We start from the raw sequence: 12,992 nt of genomic DNA on the forward strand, positions 1-12,992 counted from the left end.
GAGGAGGATATGGAGGAGGACGTGACAGCTAAGAAGAGAAGTTTTACTATCATGGGTGTATGTTCACCTGAGGTGGAGGTTGAGGATGCTCAACCCCGCTGGGCCTCGTGAATCTCTTGAGCCTTAACTGCAGGGGGCTGGGCAACCCCGATGCAGTAGGCGAACTCAAAAATCTGCTCAGGAGAGATGATCTTAGTATTGTTTTTTTGTGTGAAACTAAACTTAGCAGTAGAGATATGCAAGCTATAATTAGGAAAATAGGAGGTTATGAAGGGGTGGTTGTAGATAGTCGGGGTCGATCAGGAGGGCTAGCTTTCTTTTGGCGTAAGGAGGTTAAGTGTCAGCTTCGTTTAGCTTCAGTTCATGTAATGGATTTTGATGTCGAGTTGGGAGAATCGAAATGCAGGATTACTGGCTTTTATGGTTGGCCTGCGTTACAGGACCGTCACTTATCTTGGCAACAACTTAGGCTGCTTTCTACGCAGTCGAATGACCCATGGCTATGTGTAGGGGATTATAATGAAATTCAGTACTCTACTGAAATGAAGGGGGGAAGCCGAGCACAGTGGCAAATGAATAATTTCCGGGATGCAGTGGATGCTTGTGGGCTCAGAGATATTCCTTTCGAGGGATACATGTTTACGTTTGATAATGGGCAAGCAGGGGTTAATAATCGTCAATGCCGCCTTGATAGAGCGATGGGTACGTCCGACTGGTTCGATTTATTTCCATATGCTAAACTTTTTCATTTAGACAGAGAGTGGTCAGACCATGCTCCGTTGAAGGTGGTGTTCGATAAGAGGGCTAAAGAGGAGGTGTGGCAGCGCAAAAGGTTCCGTTTCGAGCATGTGTGGGTTGAGGAGGAAGGCTGTGAAGAAACGATTAGAAGAGCGTGGGAGCGTGATGCAAGAGATATTATTGAGACGATATCTGAGTGTGCCAGTGAGTTGATGAAATGGAAGGGAATTAATATTGGAGGAATTACGCGGGATCTGGAGAAGAAAAGGAAGCGACTTAAAAGGCTGAATGAGGGTCCAAGCTCGAATAGAGCAGTGAAAGAAAGGAGGTTGATTGTGGCGGACATAGCGAAACTCCTGAGACAAGAAGAAAAATTCTGGCGACAGCGCTCTAGGGCGATTTGGCTACGCGAAGGGGATCGAAACACGAAATTTTTCCATCGTACGGCCAGCCAGGGGAGGGAGAAGAATCGGATTCAAAGGATAGTGGAGGAAGATGGGCATGTGTACGAGAAAACGAGTGATATTGCGGATGCTGCTACTCGATATTTTAAAGGTCTGTTCTCCATGACTTATCCCGAGAATTTTGATGACATTCTCCAGGGGTGGAAGGACGAGTCTCGAATGCTATGAATGATATTTTGAGGTCCGAGTATACCGGGGAAGAAGTTGTAACGGCACTGAATCAGATGAACCCGCTGAAAGCTCCTGGACCTGACGGTATGAATGGTTTATTTTTCCAAACTTATTGGCATATTGTTGGACCATCTGTTATTCGACAAGTTTTGGATATTCTTAATGGGGCGAGTTTTCCTCCTTCTTTGAATAAAGCTCAAATTGTGTTGATCCCGAAGAAAAAGGCGCCAGATAAAATGATGGATTTTCGGCCTATAAGCTTGTGTAATGTGGTATACAAGATCGTCTCAAAAGTTTTGGCAAATAGGTTGAAGCAGTTTTTGGGGAATAAAGTGTCGGAAAATCAGAGTGCTTTTACCCCGGGTCGTTTAATTACTGATAATATCTTGTTAGCCTTTGAAATGTTCCACTATATGAAGAATTCTCAGGGAGGGGGAGGACATATGGCTCTTAAGCTCGACATGTCAAAGGCTTATGACCGCGTGGAATGAAAGTTTTTGGAAGCTGTCTTGCTGAAAATGGGGTTCGATGAGGATTGGGTTGAGAGGGTGATGGAGTGTGTCACGACAGTAAGCTATGAAGTGCTTATGAATGGAACGGTTTCCAGTACTTTTACCCCGGAAAGAGGACTCCGACAAGGGGATCCCATTTCGCCATATCTATTTATCTTATGTGCGGAGGTTCTCTCGAGTATGCTAAGGCGTGCGGTGGAAAACAACTCTATTCATGGTATTCGAATTGCACCAAATGCTCCCGTGATCTCTCATCTCCTTTTCGCCGACGATAGCATCTTCTTTGTCAAGGCTAATGAGACGGAAGCAGGTAGAGTAAAAGAGTTCCTTTATGCGTATGAGAAGGCGTCGGGGCAAATGGTTAATTATGATAAGACCACTGTATCATTTAGTAAAGGGACGCGATAGGTGAGGCAAAACCGTGTGGCAGCGGTGATTGGAGTAAGGGTGGTGGATGTACAAGAGAAGTATTTGGGGCTCCCAATTGTGGTAGGGCATTCGAGGCAGGTAATCTCTAAGGTTATACGAGACAAGCTTAGTAAGAAATTACAAGGATGGCGGGGAATGTTACTCAGCAAGGCGGGTCGGGAAATATTGATAAAGGCAGTTGCCCAATCAATTCCGACATATGCAATGAGTGTCTTTAAACTACCGGCTAATTTTTGTGATGAACTGCGATCGTTGGTCTCAAACTTTTGGTGGGGCTCCGAGGGTGGAAAGCGTAAAATGCCTTGGATTGCGTGGCACAAATTATGCCTTCCGAAGTCTAGAGGAGGACTTGGGTTTCGTGATTTTAATATGTTTAATTTGGCCTTATTGGGAAAACAAGCATGGAGACTTATGACGGGAGGGGGATCGTTGATGGCACGGGTACTAAAGGCGAAATACTTCCCGAATACATCCTATATGGAGGCTGATATTGGTGCAAATCCAAGCTATACATGGCGAAGCATTTGGGAAGCACGGGATGTGGTGAAGCTGGGGGCTCGGATGCGAATTGGCAATGGGAAAGATACGTGTGTATGGAGTGATCCGTGGATATCGAATACGAAAGCAAAAAGAGTCCTGTCACCGAGAGGAAATAGCAATGAGCATATGCGAGTTGAGGAGCTGATGGTGCCTGAGGAGAGGCGTTGGAATAAGGCTTTGGTTGAGGAGTTGTTTCTTTCATTTGAAGCAGCCCGGGTTTTGAATATCCGCTTAAGCAGCTCGGAAGGGCAAGATGAATGGTGCTGGGACCTGACGAAGGATGGGAGTATACGGTTCGAACGGCTTATTGGGCACTAGTTGATGATGGTAGTAAAATGGTGGAGTAGTCAGACTATACCCGAGAAAAATGGTTATGGGGGCAGATATGGAAAGTCCCGGTCCTACTTCGTATAAAGGTATTTGTTTGGCAACTTTGTAATGACGTTATCGCTACAAAACGAAACATAGCTAAAAGTCTACGTGGAGTAGATGATGAGTGTCCGATTTGTCAGTGCAATATGGAGACTAGTCTTCATGTTGTATGGGGCTGTAACTGGGTTAAGGGGATTTGGGATGGGTTGGGGGTGGAAGTTTTGAAGGGAGAAGGGTTTGAGGGGGTGAGGGGGTGGGTGGAGGCCGTGATGAGGGAGTTGGGGGGCAGCGAGAGGGTGAAGTTTATGACGGGTTTATGGGCTATATGGGAGGCAAGAAATAAGGTGGTTTTCGACGGGTCGAGGTGGAGTATGGATGGGGTGCTAAGACGGGTGGGTGAGCTGGTGGATGAAATGAGGGGGGATAGTTCTGACCGCAGGGAGGACGAATGGGGGAACGGAAATGGAGGAGTGTGGAGTAAGCCTAAAGTAGGATGATGTAAGGTGAATGTTGATGCGGGATGTATGGAAGGAAGGGGGATGGGTTTAGGCGTGGTGAGCAAGGACGATGGTCAGAGAGTGATGTGGGCAGTCACGAAGCAAGAGCAGATCGATCGAGAACCGCAATTCTTGGAAGCGGAAGCTGTTTTGTTGGGTCTAAGCGTGGCAAGACGGAAGGGATTGATGAAGGTAGAAGTGGAAAGCGATTGCTTAAGCGTAGTTCACGATTTGAAGAAGCGTGTCCGAGGTCGAAGTGATTTGTTTCTTATTTATGACGATATTTTTTCTTTATGTTCTTCTTTTGAGTTAGTCGAGTTTTCTTTTGTTAAGCGTAGTTGTAATCGAGTCGCTCATGCTTTAGCTCACGTAATACCATGGTATGTTGGTACGCGTGAATGGGTCGAGGATTTACCTCAAAACATTGTTACGTTGGCCGAGTTTGATCATGATAATATGATTTGAACCCTTTTGGGTTTCTTCAAAAAAATAAATAAATAAATAAATAAACTAGAAAAAATAAACTTTTGTAAAAAATGCATTAATGTCGTAAAAATAAACATTTCACCCGTAAAGCGAAATAAACCGACCCATATTTGTGTATATAATTATAATAACTAGTTTTGTGGCCCGTGAATTTCACGGGATATTTTATTTTTAGTGTGTTATTTTTAGTGTTTCTCGTAATTGAGACTTTATAAAATATCAAATCACATAGTAAGATTACCTCATGAATGATAATTCATGATAGATCGTGTACTAAAAATAAGGCATTGACATGTTAACATAAAGATCAAAGTCGATAAATTAAAGAGTGCTATTTTTTCAAAGGTAAAATGATGAAAAATATCAACAAATACCAAAATAAAAAATACAGTTGAAAAAAAGACTAAAAAACTATTGTTCATTCACATTGATGTCGTCAATCTTACACTTAGTTTTTAATATATATAGTTCTTTAAGCAATCCTAATATTTTACTTCTCCATATAGTCTTCTTTTTCCAATGAATCGTCCCTATAAAAAAGTAACTCAGTAATTAGTGCGAATTAACCAACAAAACAATGAAATTTGTTTTATACAATATTATCGTTACTAACTTAAACTTCCTCTAAATAGAGAAAGAAAGAGGGAATCGGAATGAAGTCTTAGAGATGTAAGTATGTTAACCTTTGAATAGGTCAACACCACAAATCTTGGTAGACCCTAAATGAGAACAAAACAAATACATACGATAAAGTTGAAAAATGTGATCAAAACTTCATACCAATGGAACTTGCACTAAAAAAGAAATAAATTAGTTAATAATCTAAAACTTTAATACATTAACCTTAATTGGAATAGAATCATAGGAAGATTAGTGAGATATTTAGTTCTACTAACAATAGAGATGAGAAAAATTTTGGTTTATAAATTTTGCCTTCCAACAAAAATATATAAACAATTGAGGATGCGTTATGATCGACTTTTGAATATCATTTTCATTATTATCAAATTTAATATAAGTATAAATATGAATCAAGGTTCATGACTTTTGAGTTTTGAGCATTCTTTTTTTCATTATTATGAAATTTAATATAAACATAAATAAGGAGTAAGGAGAAATGGAATGTAAAAGATTTGCTTGATTACTAATAATTATAATTTTTATTTTTCTTTTACAAAATCTACTTTGTACAATAGTCATTTAAGATATTATCGTATGTAATTAAATATGACATATAGATTATGGTAGATAGTTTGGCTTGCCTTTTAATTAGATTTATAGATTATAGATTTTTTATTTAGATTATAGAGTTATAGATTTTTTTTTAAGTATTATGAAGTCTAATATAGACATAAATATGGTGTGAGGAGAAATGGAATATGAAAGGTTTGCTTTATTATTATTATTATTATTTTTTTTTTTTTTTTTTTTTTTTATTATTATTATGCGCGCAGCTTTTATTATTATTATTGTTGTTATTATTATTATTATTATTATTTTACACAATCTACTTTGCATGAGAACAGGGACGAAGCTAGGGCAAAATAATGACCTGGGCCGATTTAAGTAGTCAATGTTTACCCTCATTTTTCATAGTTCGTGACACCATTATTTAGCACGGAGTATAAATGTATAGATTACGGAGTATATGTTAAGGAATAAGGAATTTTTTTTAAAAAAAATGCCTAAGATGGGCGCTATCACCTATCAGGGATCGAACACGTGAACAACAAGACATCTACACTCACAAAGTCACAATGGACACTTAACCGCTAGGCTAGTTGCAGAAGATTGTCTAGATTACAACTTGTACACTATATATTTCTAAACTGATCACCCGGGCCATGGCCCATTTTGCCAAAGCCTAGCTTCGTCTTTGCATGAGAATGGTTTAGAAATTATCTTCCGAAATTAAAATATGACATGCAGAATAGTAATGGTAGATAGTATCGCTTGCTTTTTAATTATCTTATGGAATTAAAGTTAAATAAATAGGTAGATTACTAACCAAATTTATGAGAGGAAAATAAAAAGTTTATATTAGTTTTTCAGTGATTGTAACTACAATTGTTTTTAAATTTTTTTGTACTTATAAGCATGTGACAATTTTGGGGATAATTAACTTTTTAATACATAGTTTTACCTTTTTATAATATTGTATAAAAATAAATAATTAAGTAATTAATATAGATGAATTAGTATTAACCTCTATAAAAATGCCATGTGAATTAAAACTAATTGTTTTAGGTAACCTTTTAATTATATTGTATAGATAGATTTTACCCCAGTTTCGTGCCTTTTGTATTTCTTCCCTCTTCAGATTACCCACGTGACGCTTTGTCTTATCTGCATTCACATACATTTCACGATGCTTTAAAATTCATATAAAAAATATAATGACCAAAAGGTAAAACATCAACATGGCAAAAACTTCACAAACGGATCAACATTGTCACATGTAAATCATTGAAATTAAACCAAATGCAAAACATAAATTTAAATATAAATCAAAGGATTTATAAAACTAATAACATAACAAATTAAAATATACTTTATTGGACATAACAAAAAAATACTCAATAATAATACTCAATATACTCTCTATAATCAAATAAAAACTTAAACCATAAAATATAATCTACAACTTATAAACTCATGGGCAAATGAGCAATAGATTTTAAATAAATATTGTGAATAGAAACTATCATAGGTATTATAGGTTTTATAGCCATCACACAACCATAGACTCCCATATTTTAATTTTATTTTTAATTTATTTTGTGGTATTATTAAATTAGATAATTGATTGTTGAGCAACTCAAGAGGTGAATTAAATAGGAAAAAATGTTAATGAAAATTATGGGTATTAAATAGTATAACGAAATCTAATCAGTTTATTAACATATTATATTACAAAAATTAATTAGATAGGAAGAAATTTTAATTAATTTGGTGGGTGTTAAGTATTATGAAGAGTTTTAATGAATTTATTATAATGTTTAATTAAAAAAATGAATTAAATAGGGAAAAATGTTAATAAAAATGGTGGGTACATGTTAAGTAATATGAAAAGTTTTAATTTATTAACATGTTTTATTACCAAAATTTCAATTAAAATATCAATTTTAATTATAAATTATGACATTTATTAACATGTTTTTATTACAAAAATTCAATTAAAATGTCAATATTTATTATAAATTATGAAATTTGATGTAAATTTGTAAGGGTTACATAAAGTAAATTAATTTGTAGAAAAATGAATTAAATCTATAAAATAAGACAATTACGTGGCAATAAGTTTTGATGCTCACATTTATGTGGCATTTACGTGGCATTTTCGAATCCTACGTGACTTTGTCTACGTGGCGTTTATTAGTCATTTTAGGGCTGTCTTTTAATTATATTTTATAGATTTACAATACGACACTACGATCCAAAAGCAAAAAAAGAAAAAAAATATAGGATTCCCTAGTAGTTCAATTTATGGCTTGCTGCCTTCACCTTCTTCAATTTATACTCTCCCTCTATTGAGTTGAGTTAATATGGAGTAGTATCAATGTTGATCTTTGAGTTGCTTGTCAATAAGAAACACCCAAACTTGCCTCTTGATTTTGTTTTATCCTTCTCTAAGTATTCATTAGTGTGTGAATAAGAGACGTAATAATGTAGTAATAAATTAGTCATTTAATTTGAAATATTTTTTTTAATGAAACTGTTCAAAAGAGATGGAGGAGAGGAAGTGCAACAGGTCAATATCATTTTTTTTTCTTTTTACGTTTTACTGTGGTAGTTTATTGATGCGGACGTGTCATTCCATAATCAAACGTGGCATTTCGTTAATCAAATGTGCCATTTCATGATCATACGTGGCTTTGTCTACGTGGACTTTATGAGTCATTTTAGTCTAGGCTTTTAATAGTATTTAATAGATGATAGACCCCACATTGCCACATAACTAATTACTGCAAAGCTTCCTCTCTCTCTCTTCTCTTCAAAAAGCAAAAAAAACATAAAACCCCTGTTCTTCATTTTCTCCATCTCTGTTCTTCTTCTTCCCCATTTTCTTCTTAATTACAATGGATCCCCGACCAAATGATGGTTTTATGTTTCACTTCACTCCTGCCAGTATGATTAAGACCCTATTCGAAGTTCTATGTCAATCCGAATTTAATCCAAGCGGATTAGCAAGTGTCGTTGTTGATTACGATGGTGTTAGTATTACATTCACCAATGGTGATATGATGGGTTCCATCTATCTAAATGCTTTGAACATGGTGCATTTTAAGGGTAATGGGCAATGCTATGGGAGCAGGGGCGGATCCAGGAATCAAAAATATGTAGGGTTAGATCGAAGTTAGTGATCGTTAGTCATATGAAGTCCCACGGTTGTGCATACGTGTACTGTAATGTTGCGGCTTTTACCAATGGCGAAGACATACTTTTTAAAATGAAACAATATTTAGATTATAAAAATATATAGAGTAAGTATTACAAAATACATATATATTTGTATATAAATATTTTTCAATGCATATTCATAATTATTTAGTAATTAAATTAACAATCATCTTGACCTACGATCCCTTCAATTCCTTTTAATTGATACTTTTTTAAAGTTCTCAAATGACAGATAATCTAAATTTCTTAGGAATTTAACTTAACGATACAAGTATTTATCATAAACTTTTTTTTTGAAAGACTAAATTATTATGGATTATCCTAATTGCCTTGCAATTTAAAACTTACAAGCAGAAAAATTTGATACAAAAGTTATAGTATAAAATGGTCTCATAATGTAAGACTGTCTCATACTTAACTACTTATTTAATTAAGGAGCAACTAACAATTGTCATGTAATGAACAATCAATTCATCAACTAATATATTAAATACATGAACCTTTTACAAAAGACGATAATTTGTTAGTACCATCCACTTACTGACTGATTAACTAATATATTAAATTTAGGGATATTCTCTCGTGTACCCCTGAACTTTTTCGTTTTCTATGGTGTACCCCTCGTTTTTCGCAAAAAACTTTGACCGACAATAATTCTCTATTACGAGTTTAGAAAACGGTAATTTTTTGTTTCCAAACCAATTATCTCGTCAAGGCCTTCAATTTGAAAAAAAAATTCACCGCTTTTTGAACTCTTAGCCGGTAGTTATGGTTGGTCAAACATTTTTTAACGAATAAACTTTGACCGACCATAATTCCCGACTACGAGTTGAGACGTCGATGAATTTTTTTTCAAACGGAAGACCTCTTAAAGACAGTCAATTTGGAAAAAAAGTTTATCGTATTCTGAACTTGTAGCCAAGAGCTATTGACGGTCAAAGTTTTTTTGCATGAAAAGAAGGGTATATCATAGAAAATGAAAAAGTTAAGGGGTACACGAGAGAATATCCCTTAAATTTATAAAGCTTTTAAAAAAAGGTTTTGCAAAAAACAAAAAGTAAAAAATGAGCTACTTTGCAAGGCCGAGGTTTCGAACCTGCGTTGTAATGCCTTTCATTCACTTCACCTTAACCAGCCGAACTACTTTGTTTTCGTGAACATATATAGTGATGTATAAGATTTTATCTCTTAAATTTGGTTGGGCTATAGCCCATATAGCCCACTAGGCACTAGCTGGACATATGTAAATCAAATTGCCAACATTCTTGTACATGCAAATGATGAAGATATGATTGTGTTTGTTCATGATGAAGATACAAATTACATAGATATCTTTTTCGGTAATTCATTTCTTACCCTTGCTTAATTTGTACCATTATCATTCTTTCTTGGATTATTTGTTGTTGTTGTTGTTGTTAGATTATCTACTGCTTTTATTTGTGTGGGTTTATGGTTTTATTTTTTTTTGTGGGTTTATAGAAATGATTTGTTTGTGGGTTTATTCCCTTTATTTAGGAGTTTTATGGTATCATTCTCTCTTTTAACATTGTTTGACATGGATTATTCTTGGATGGTTTATTTGGGTCGGATGAATTTTGTGTGGGTTTATAGTTTTAATTTTTTTTTGTGGGTTTCATAGTATCATTCTCTCTTTTAACATTGTTTGATTATTTCTTGGATTATTTTTGTTGTTGTTGTTAGATTCTTACCGGTTTACTTGAGTCGGATGAATTTTTTGTGGGTTTATTGTCTTTAATTTTTTTTTGTGGGTTTCATGGATGATTTCTTGGATTATTTTTGTTGTTATTGTTAGATTCTTACTGGTTTATTTTTCTTGGGTTTCATGGATGAATTTTTTGTGGGTTTATAGTTTTATGTTTTTTGTGGGTTTATGTTGATTCCCTTTATTTAGGAGTTTCACAGTATCATTCTTTCATTTAAAGACGATGTTTGGAAAGAGGGCACAGAAATTGGGACAGGTATCGACAACATGACCAGTAGCACGGTAGTACTGGCACTTGCCAAGGAATGGTTTGGGTTCGGGTTTTGGGTTGGCTGAGGAGGAGGGTTGCTGCTTGGTGGAGGATTGGTTTTGGTAATACTTGGGTTTCGAGGTACGGTTGTTCTTAGGTTGATAGGGTTGACGTTGGCGGGTGTAGATGTGGTGTGCAGATGGTGAAAAAGTGCGTGTTCACCGTGTCAATTACCGGTTTGTATAGGTTATAGTCAAGACCTTGAAGGACCTAGGTAATAATGTCCTTGAGATTCATCGGTTTACCCATTTGTGCTAGTTGATCAGTGCATATCTTAATGGAATGCATATTAGTTACGTGGGTTTTGCAACTGCGACTGAGTTGTCTTCCTCTCTTTCTTTTTGTTTTTTTACCAGGTGAAGAATCTGAGTTTTTCGAATTATTTGGAATGACGGATGTATCGCTTCAGACTTTTCAAGTGGAGCAGTCGAGGTAGATTCTTCTATTACCTCTGTCAATGCTGCTGATGACTACATCCTTGCTGACAACCATCTCTTTGATCTGATGGCATTTTGGATGTTTTTGATGACTATTAATCCACCTGCTGCTCCTGTGGAACATATTCCCATCCCTTATATCGACCCTTTCTCAGATCCAAATCATGCATTTAGGCCTGGTTATTGTCGCATATATCAGGGGCGCTCACTTCAGCAACTGCACTTTTGCGCATCTCACTGCACGCACTAGCAAGCTGTCAGTCATGGGTTGATTTTGCCATGATCTTGAGATCAATTGCCTCAATATATGACAATGAAGAATATGACACAGATTTTGCTGACCCTGCAAATTGCTGGCCAGGTCAGCAGGCCACATACTATGCCCTCATAAACGGTGAGGAAAGACTCATTCTTTGGACCGAACTCAGTTGGGACGACGCTATACAATCTGTCAGCAAGGCAATCTTCCTGCAACTCTAGTCGTCTGAGGTACTTCATTTCTGAGCAATGTAATCTTCCTGCCACGCTAAACAATGTCTCAACGACGACTCCTCTCTACACCTAGCTTGTATGAAGTACTACTTCAATTCTTCAGTCTACCTCTTCTCCTTGGGTTTGTGCCCCGTCCGTTTTCATGGTCTCTCTAATTTTTGTGGAGCGCAGCTGCTTTTTTCATAATGCTTGAGCTAGAATCTACTGTACTAAGTATTGTGTTTACAATTTTGCATTTATCTGTAAGTATCTTTGTCCTAGCAGGCTGTCAGTCATGGCTCAATTTTGCTGTGGTTTTGAGATTGATTGCTTCAATATTCGACAATGAAGCATACGACTTAGTAGTATACGGTGTATAGGATTTTGCTGTCGTCTACACTAGCTAGTATGAACTATGAAGTACTTGAGTGTTCTCATGTATAGGGTTTTTGTCTCATGTAAACAAGGCATGAATACGCTGTGTATACTTACTTACTTGATATGTTTTTTGATGTTAATTTGAATCAATTTTGAGCAGTTTGGGACTTTTCTGTGTGTCTCCATTTGCCAGTACTAAAGGTCGATGCTGTATATGTCATTCTGGTTTTGTGATGGCATGTCAATGGGTGCGAATGTGAATCCTTTAAAAGATCAGATACGTATACGTATAGAGGAAGCTCGGTCACATCATAAATAAAAGACTAATGGAACAGGCCAAGGCTGAGACCACGCAGATAAGATGGAGGAAGAGTTGATGTCTTCTCGTGAGAACACTGAAATAGCCTCAGAGGCAAGTCCATTACTTGCCAAGCGCCCAAGCCATTAATCATAGCATTCCAAATAGACTGTCAACCCAATTTTTATAGGCATTTCAATTTTTCCACATTTTGCGTACACATCGATTAGTCAGTTTCCTTGTCCGTCCTTATATCATGTACGGTTGGTTATTAGGCGCGCAACAATGGACTTTCTGTTTGTAGCTCTTAGTCTGTTAAGTACTTAGGTATTTTCCTGTGTTTCTGTCAATATCAATAGTAGCATTGTCCTAATATTGCTGCTCTAAATTACTTGTTCCTTGTTTTCCTTAAACATAAAAATGTGGCCATTTCCTTGTTTCCCTTAACACTAAAAAAAAAAAAAAAACAAACATACCAAACGCCACCTCACAATCCCAGGTGCGTCGTTTTCAATCAATCAAATTGATCTGAACTTCCGTAATACCAATTGTTTTCAGCAATGTTGATAATACGCACGTGAATTAACTTTTGATTTTTAAATACTGATGATATGGGTTGCATTTAATTTCAGCAAAAAAGGGTGGTTCTTAGTTGTTACAGTAGTGTTTCTGTGTGATGCTGTGAAATTGCAAAATTTTGATAAGGTTAATGTCATTTATACGATTATGGAATCAAATTCCTCATCAAAGTCCAAACTTTCTGTA

At 36.2% G+C, this 12,992-nt stretch overlaps 1 protein-coding gene and 1 long non-coding RNA gene across 2 annotated transcripts; both read left to right on the plus strand.

Annotated features, from left to right (window-relative positions):
* The first annotated feature begins 236 nt into the window (after positions 1 to 236).
* On the plus strand, positions 237 to 1,370 carry LOC141635237 (uncharacterized). The gene has a single exon (XM_074446700.1). It carries the CDS (start codon positions 237 to 239, stop codon positions 1,368 to 1,370), a length of 1,134 nt encoding a protein of 377 aa, XP_074302801.1.
* Positions 1,371 to 9,851: 8,481 nt separating this feature from the next.
* On the plus strand, positions 9,852 to 12,097 carry LOC141628594 (uncharacterized). Its single transcript, XR_012537154.1, has 2 exons — positions 9,852 to 9,950; positions 11,000 to 12,097. It is a non-coding gene; the product is annotated as an uncharacterized LOC141628594 (long non-coding RNA).
* The last annotated feature ends 895 nt before the right edge of the window (positions 12,098 to 12,992 follow it).

This window comes from Silene latifolia, chromosome 2, assembly GCF_048544455.1.
Source record: "Silene latifolia isolate original U9 population chromosome 2, ASM4854445v1, whole genome shotgun sequence".
NCBI lineage: Eukaryota > Viridiplantae > Streptophyta > Magnoliopsida > Caryophyllales > Caryophyllaceae > Silene > Silene latifolia.